Source organism: Pseudorasbora parva, chromosome 12 (genome assembly GCF_024679245.1).
Source record: "Pseudorasbora parva isolate DD20220531a chromosome 12, ASM2467924v1, whole genome shotgun sequence".
In the NCBI taxonomy this organism is placed as follows: domain Eukaryota; kingdom Metazoa; phylum Chordata; class Actinopteri; order Cypriniformes; family Gobionidae; genus Pseudorasbora; species Pseudorasbora parva.
The window spans coordinates 13,415,418-13,424,035 of NC_090183.1; the positions used below are offsets into that span (position 1 = coordinate 13,415,418).

The 8,618-nt window shown below is 40.0% G+C and overlaps 1 protein-coding gene across 2 annotated transcripts; it reads left to right on the forward strand.

The window, feature by feature from the left end:
• The first annotated feature begins 948 nt into the window (after positions 1 to 948).
• Positions 949 to 5,519, forward strand: nr4a2b (nuclear receptor subfamily 4, group A, member 2b). Of its 2 annotated transcripts, XM_067458320.1 has the most exons (8): positions 949 to 1,068; positions 1,408 to 1,508; positions 1,766 to 2,646; positions 3,278 to 3,407; positions 3,545 to 3,708; positions 3,898 to 4,100; positions 4,198 to 4,376; positions 4,463 to 5,519. In XM_067458320.1, the coding sequence occupies exons 3-8, from the start codon at positions 1,768 to 1,770 to the stop codon at positions 4,696 to 4,698; spliced, it is 1,791 nt and encodes a 596-aa protein (XP_067314421.1). In that variant the 5' UTR covers positions 949 to 1,068; positions 1,408 to 1,508; positions 1,766 to 1,767; the 3' UTR covers positions 4,699 to 5,519. The 2 variants fall into 2 exon arrangements, with proteins under 2 accessions (XP_067314421.1, XP_067314422.1); XM_067458321.1 differs by lacking the exon at positions 1,408 to 1,508 and having other exon boundaries at positions 960 to 1,068.
• The last annotated feature ends 3,099 nt before the right edge of the window (positions 5,520 to 8,618 follow it).

Sequence of the window (8,618 nt, forward strand, 5' to 3'; positions counted from 1 at the left end):
TAGATTCAAATAATAATCCGATTTAGTACTGTTTTAATGCGAAGTATTTATGCCTATATCTGTTTCACCTTTTACATATACTTTTTTGCTTTGCTTTAATCTTTTTGTTTATGAAGACTAATTTAACCTAGGCTGTAGATTTTCCTCGCATCTAGCCTACTTCCAAAAAGAATATCGCAACAGTTCTGCTCCCTTTTTTTTTTTTTTTTTTTTTTTTTACTCCTTTGTAAAAAAATAAAAAATTAAATTAAATTCTTGGTGTGCTGAAAGAAGAACATTTAATTTGCCATCAATCAAGGCTGAATGCCTTTATGAATTTCTAATGCTGGCTGCATGGTGATTCCCCAAAATACACACGTCTAATGGTTTTTATACCGTAGCCTACAAACTGTACATTCTATCCCCTACACTGCCCCTGTCCCTAAACCTAGGCTACCCATCACAGGAAACATTCTGCATTTTTACTTTCTCAAAAAAAAACTCATCCTGTATGATTTATAAGCCTTTTGAAAAGTGGGGACCACTTTGGCCGCTGGCTCTGGTCCCCACAATGTAGGTGGATCTCAGGTTTTACAATCCTTATGGGGACATTTGGTCCTCACAATGTAATATAAACAAGGACACACACACACAATTCCAGTTCATTGCTTTAAATCAGTGAGATCTGATCTCTTGTAGCTGGTTTCTATATTTGGAAATGATTTTGTGCAACAGACAATGTGTAGGAAATTCAACTCATTTGACCCAGTGGACAGCCCCGCATATGCAAACGCGCAGACGATTGAATTGCGCACCGTGCGCAATGAGCGCGCTGAAGAACAGTCTCTCTGTCCAGTGATCAGCTCGCGTCAAGAGTTGACGCGCCTGACGTCACGCCCTCTTTGCACGTGGGCTGTGGCATTCAGAGTTCTCATAAACAAAGGCACATTGCGCTCGGGCTCCAGTCTTCGCGTGCAGTCGAAGGAGTAAGGTGCACAAAGGCATCGGCTCTACATGCAAACGGAACTTCTATCAGCAGGAACAGCTACATGGATACATAATTTGCAACTCTTCTAATAGTGATTTGAGGTATGTAACAGAGAATATATAATGCTGTTTTCCACCACAAAAAAAAAACCTGTTTAAAATGCTTTTCAGAATGTGTAGCAACAGCCTATATCTAGTAGGCTATAAATACATGACCGTTTCTTAACTTCAGCCATTATTCCTAAAAATAATCATTTTAATCTTGCCTGTACAATTAAGGTAGATTTTCAAAGTTTAGTTCATGTCATCTGAGTGACTTGATCTCACAGAAAATATAAAGTTACTCGCACTGAAATGCTTAGAGCGTTTATAAACATATATACCGTATGTAGATCTTAATACTTGGAAGAAAAAATATATTATAAAATATTTATTTCCCAGAAAAGCAAACGAACGGTGAGACACGCTCTGACATCAACCTGTGCAAGATCCGTGACTTCAGAGATTGTTCCACGAGAGATAAAAGCAGCAGGTGTGCGGAGGTAAACTGAAGCAGGCCAGGGAAATGCATTTCAGAAAGTTTGCATACATACTTTCCGATGGAAAGTCATGCGTTTCAATGTCTTACACATAAGGTTAAACATAGATACAAATTTCTATTTTAAAAGCAAATAAGTACAATGTATTTGCATATTAATAGAAACTTTATTTCCAAAAGTGTTAAACTATAAAACATTTGAACAAATATCATGCACCCTGTCAGAGAAAGCCATTACAATTGAGTTCTCTAACACTGCAGCCATGCCCTGCGTCCAGGCTCAGTATGGGACATCACCTCCAGGAGCCAGCCCTGCATCTCAGAGTTACAGCTACAACACCACGGGAGAGTACAACTGCGACTTCCTAACACCGGAGTTTGTCAAGTTTAGCATGGACCTGACTAACGCAGAGATAGCCGTCACTTCTTCGCTCCCCAGTTTCAGCACCTTTGTGGACACCTACAATTCCAGCTACGACGTGAAGCCTCCCTGCCTCTACCAAATGTCCCACTCTGGGGATCAGCTGTCCATCAAGGTGGAGGAGATACCCGCACACAGCTACCATCATCATCATCAGCAGCAGCAGCAGCAGCAGCATCACCATCAGCCGCACCAGGCTGAGGAGAGCATACCCCATACCGGACCTATATACTATAAACCATCCTCCCCAAACATCTCCCAGTCGCCCAGTTTCCCAGCGCCTCCGCACCACACGTGGGAAGATAGCGGGTCCCTTCACAGCTTTCATCAGAACTACCTTGCGACTTCACACATGATAGACCAGCAGCGGAAAAACGCGATGTCTCGGTTGTTCTCGTTCAAGCAGTCTCCTGTTGACACGCCGATGTCAAGCTGCCAGATGCGCTTCGATGGATCTCTGCACGTGTCCATGGGCCCGGACACCCCGGGTGCGCATCGTGCGCTGGACAGTTTTGGTTTACCAGGACCTCCAAGGAAACAGCACGGTGTGGGTTTACCCCATTCCCTTAACGTCGGACATCCATTACTGGAAAGCCCGGTGGCCTCACCCCCGGCAAGAGGATCTCCGTCCAGCGAGGGTCTGTGCGCTGTGTGCGGAGACAACGCCGCCTGCCAGCACTACGGAGTGCGCACATGCGAGGGGTGCAAAGGATTCTTCAAGGTAAGTTTATCACTAATTACTGCGAGTCTTGTAACCAAATTAGAGGCATAATCCCTTTGGGTTGATTTTGCGCAAGAGTAAATGATGGTAGTTCATGGGTAACGTTTGCAAGGTCTGAACCTATAACCTTTTGGTTGCCAGCCCAACTAGAGATGGTTTAGAACTGATCTACAGTATAGCCCTAATTATCTGAGCTGTATTGATTTGACCCAATATGCACCTAGGGACACCTCCGTTCATCTCCGCAACCATTACTTTCATCTAGAATTAAATTGGTTTGTGCTGAGAGTCGAATCGCGCCTAACGGAGCGTAACGGAACTCCCAGCGGTGACATTAAGACAGCTCTTTATGTCACCACCGAGATAGAATAATCTCGCTAATCCGACAAGAGGGGTCGCGGAGGGAGCGTCGGGGGACCCCGAATTATGACTGCCCACGGATCTGTATTTACCGAATGTCTGCTTTGTCCGGCCCTTGAATGTATTACACAGCTTTGGGTTGGAGTGCCGGGTTTGAGTGTCCTATTCTATTGTAACTTCACACTGTGATTGCAGTTCAAGTTGTTGCCATGCGAATTGAGTAGATTTACATGCAATTAATACGCCGAATACATGTGCCGTTCCTTTCTAGCGCACGGTGCAGAAAAACGCCAAATACGTTTGTCTGGCAAACAAAAACTGTCCTGTGGATAAAAGGCGGCGAAATCGATGCCAATATTGCCGTTTTCAAAAGTGCCTGGTCGTGGGGATGGTAAAGGAAGGTAATGCCAAGCACTTTTCCTCTTTTAATTCGTATGTGCAACCTATGCTTTCATTCAAATTAAGCATATTGTTAGCTATTATCTGGTTTCACAATGTGGTGCAGTGTTTATAACCAAATGTATTTATTTTTTTACAGTTGTGAGAACAGCCAGTTTAAAAGGTCGAAGAGGTCGCCTCCCATCCAAACCTAAAAGTCCGCAGGACATCCCTGTCCCTATGACACCCGTCAATCTCCTGAACGCCCTAGTGAGAGCGCATTTAGACTCCAACCCCTCCATGGCCCGGCTGGATTACTCTAAGGTGAGCATCAAGCCTGTGCACAATAAGCTTTAATGCATGCAATTATTCAAAATTCAATGAACTATTTCAGAAGTGATAATAATGCAGTGAAAAATGTGAGTCAAATTTGCATTAAAAAAGTTGCCTTTTCTAATAAACGGTTTTATGGAGGAATATTATTATTATTTTGTTATATGTATTAAATCCTAGTTTCAGACGAGTCCAGAGTATCACAGTGGAGGAGATGAATCTCTGCACATTCAGCAGTTCTACGATCTACTCACTGCTTCGATGAGCATCATTCGCGGATGGGCCGAAAAAATCCCTGGGTTTACAGACCTTCCCAAATGCGACCAGGAGCTGCTTTTCGAGTCAGCCTTCCTTGAACTTTTTGTGCTGCGGCTGGCTTACAGGTAAGCATACATCATGATTTGACCATAACTCGCTTTTTTTTATACGGATAGCTACTTTACAACATACAAACAATCTCTTTTCCATGTTCGCCCGCAGATCTAACCTGGCAGAGGACAAACTTATTTTTTGCAACGGAGTGGTTTTACACAAGTTGCAATGTGTGCGAGGCTTTGGGGAGTGGATCGACTCTATTGTCGAGTTTTCTTCCAACCTTCTGAGCATGAGCATAGATGTGTCTGCCTTCTCCTGCATAGCCGCTCTCACCATAGTAACAGGTAAGACATGTCTGACCTTTTCCAAGTGATGCACAGAATATACTGCGTGCTTCAGACCTCTGACGGCTTGTTTTTTGTCCCCACAGAGAGACACGGACTAAAAGAGCCCAAGAAAACAGAAGAACTTCAAAACAAGCTAATAAACTGTCTGAAGGACCAGGTGTCCTGCAGTGGTGAATTGTCTAAACTGTTGGAGAAGCTGCCGGAGGTGCGCGCGCTGTGCACGCAGGGACTGCAGCGCATCTTTTACTTGAAACTGGAGGATTTGGTTCCCACGCCTGCGATCATTGACAAACTTTTTCACGACACCCTGCCGTTCTGAACACTCGACCGAAGCGAAAGGTTCATAAAACTTTCATGTTTCCTCGACGGGTCGGACATGAAGAAATGAAATTGGCGGATGGTATTGTTTATGTTCGAGCACGGCTGCCTGGGACAGTTCTGTTCAAGATAACCACAGAGGAAATAATATCGATAGGTTATTCAGATATTCAAAACACTGAGGATAAAAATATTGTGGCGAGAAAAGGACTCTTCTTATGCTTGTTTAAAGTGTATTCAGTTATATACTGAAAAAAAATGCGGCGTGGTGGAAATGTATTTGTAGGCTATTGTTGCGCGTCATATTGTTTCTGTTTCCTTACAAAGCATTTATATACAACTTCACACGTGTCATGCAAGATGTAGCCTAATGATTTAAGAGATCAAAATCATTTCGACTGGTTCTTTAACCACTAGCTAATTCTGCATTATAGTATAGAGATTGTATTGAGTGCACAAGAGAGATTTTTTAAAACTGTCTGCAACATTTCAGACTTCAGAACGGATACAAACATATATAGCACGTTTTTGTGTTTATGATTTTGAGTAGTGAATTATATTGTTATTAAGACATGAATCGCGTTTTTACAGTTCAGAAAGTATGCATGGAATTCATTATAAGCTATTAACTTTCTCCAGCACTTTGTATTAATTTCATATTGAAATAACGTCCATGAGGTTTACGTGCAACTGGTTTCAAATTCTTAACATTATGCATATATTTCAGATCATTGTTTTCTATGATGTTATATGGATTTTGCACTGCATTCTATGTTAAGCTTCTCTCATCTAGTGTATTGCTGAATAAACCTAACTATTATATATTTTCTCTCGTTTTGTCAATAAGATTTACTTTCGATGTAGGTTCTATTAAAATGTTCTAATTTGCGCATATACGTTTTTGAAGGGTTTCTCGTTCTATTAAAGTAGACTATTTACCATTAACCCATACAACGAAAGAAGAAGAAGAAGAAGAAAACACTCTCGGAGGCAATATTTGTATTGGCAGCAATTCTTTAGAAGATTTATGATTATAGGACAAATGAGGAGGAAAACTTGAAAGTGTCTTGTGAATTATTTTCGAATGAAATGGCCCCCTATTTGTTTCAAATAAATAAAAAATAATTCAATAAAATAACGTTTATTACCTTAATTATTTACGAATGAAGAATTGTAGAAATAGCCTACATTTATGACCGATCTTGTTAAAATTATTTCAGTCAGCTGACAAATCTGCTGGGAATTATTTTCTTAATTAATACTCATTTGCAAGTTTCACATATAGCTGATATAGCCCAAATGACCAAGATTTTGTAGAGCAAGCATCTCTCCATTGCTATATGAAAAGCGGATAACGGCAGTTTCGTCTCTCAGTGACAGTGTATAGCCTGAACTTTTTAAAAGGTCATATCTATATTGAACAGATGAAAGAACAAAACATAATCAGGATGCAACAGCCTGTGAATCATTTTAAATGAGGGTGGAACCACACAGGTAGTCACCGCGTTGACATCGTTACGATTCGTTTTGTTATAAGACCAGAATGAGAAAGTTTAATGCGTAAAAATGTGCAGGCTATACAGATATGAAGAATCAATACTTTAACACAAAGAATGCGCAGATGGATTTTAAGCTGAAGTAAAGCAGAGATAAAAGAAGTGGACCAACTCACAGTCACGACCATAAAGTGAAGAAGTCTGTCCCCTCTTCCTCTTTTCTATCGTTCCTCTCTCTCATTATTTGGGTGATAAAAACACAGATGAAAACACTTAATCAATTATCGTTTGCTTGTTTTGTTTGGTCTTGGCATTCAGTTTAACCACTAAATGTGTTTTGAAGAAATGTTTCATTTAATTGAGAGCCATTTCAGATGTTCCCGATTTCAGTTTGTTAAATGAATGATGGCCATTCCTTTAACGGTATTTGTTTCAAGATTAGATTTCTTCCCTTCCGAACAAAGTATCATTTAATTATGGGATAGAAACAAATCAATAGTTTTGTCTACTGTTTAACTTATAGATGTATTTGAAAATAGCTGAAAAACAGTTTAATCAGATTTGAGTGAATGTTCTGATGCTAAAATGCAATCAACATTTTAGACGGAATGCCCCATCTCTAAACGTAATAGCCCTGAAAAGATTGTAAGAATAACCCCATGTTGGTTCAAATGCAGTAGGGGTTTAAATGTTTGGTAATGAACACATTAACAGTCTCAATCATTAAACATTCCTGCATTTCTCCAGGTGTCAGGTCTGTCCAGATATCACCCCCCATACCCCCCACCTCTTTGAAGATGGGAATATAAAATATTGATTTATGTTTGGTAGAAAGGCCTTATAAAAATGATCACATACACGAAAGGGATTCATGAGCCCCAGATCAATAGACATCCTGTTTCTCAATGCTTTGGACCATCACTGACTGTGAAATGTTAAAATAAAGAAATCAATATTATCTGAGAACTGTCAAATTTATTATAATTATGAGGGTGAAGGACTGGCAAAAATGTTCCTATGGGATGTGGTCTGAAAGGAGAGGTTTGCAGTCCCTCCTCTGTGTGTGTGTGTGTGTGTGTGTGTGTGTGTGTGTGTGTGTGTGTGTGTGTGTGTGTGTGTGGTGTAAGAGGACTTGAGTGAAGCCATGCACCACAGACAATGGCTTTGTCATGTTGATACTTTACATGTGTGTGTGATGTTTGATTAAAGGAGAAATGCACACTCTTTCTCAACTGGCATTAAAACTTGCAGCAATCTTTCTGAAAACTGTAAGAAAAGTAATATTAACACATTGATAAAAATGATTCTGTGGTCAAGTAATCAGAAAAAAACTAATTTCTACATTAGTTCAGGTAGAAAATTATATTAGTACTCGATTCATGCTTGCAGAAATGAAAGCTTAACATTATAAAATTAAGTAAAACTACTTTTCTGAAGCTGTTGTTCCCATCATGCACTGGTGCTTGAATAATTAATTAGGTTGATTTTTCGCTGGTTTCCAGCTCTATTTACACCGTGTTATCGTTGCTTTTGTTGTTAGGTTTAGTAACTTGCCATTTTGTGACATTTGGAGTTCATTTTTTACTCAAAATTACACATTCATCAAAAACGAGGCACCGAATTTTACCTCCACTGTATTGTGTACCAAGAATTGGGGCCATGTGTAAACTCTGTGTAGGTAACGAGTTTACTATTATGTAGATATGATATCGACACAATATCTGTATTATTTACTTAGAGGTCTCTAAATAAAGCACAAACTTTAAGAGCGTGCATGTTTTAATTCAGTGTTTGAGTAAAAAGTATTGCAAAGAAAAAAAAGGCCAGGACTTTGTTAATCAGAAACTGATTGGCTGGTTGTGGTTTACTGTCGCTGTGATGTTATGTGAGTGACAGGTTTCCTCATCCTCACACCAGTAAACACGTCATCAGAAGAGAAGAGACGTCACTGCAAGAGGAAGGGGAATTATTATACTAGAACTAACAGTAAATTATACATAATTATACGCAACTAACCTAAACCAAACTAATTCTTACCCTAACCCATGTTGTTAATTAGCATTAATTAGTACTTAAATGTATAATTACACTGTAACAATGACACCTTAAAATAATGTGTAACAAAAATGGGAATTGTCCATTTTGATTTGATGGTGACTTTAAAGACACACAGTCTGAAACAATGTGCACAATCTAATGCAAGACCACAGTGACTAGATCTCTCAGAGGATTCTCTGTGGTCTAAACAGGCAGATGGCCGGCCTGGAATCAAAGCGGGACCAAGGGACATGCCATTTGCTCTGAGCCCAGACCAGCACACTGACACTATATGTTCAGTTTCATGTAGCCTCTATTAATAATTCATCTATATTAATAGCGTTAAGAGAGATTTCTCTGATCCAATGCTACAGTAGAGCACTAAACC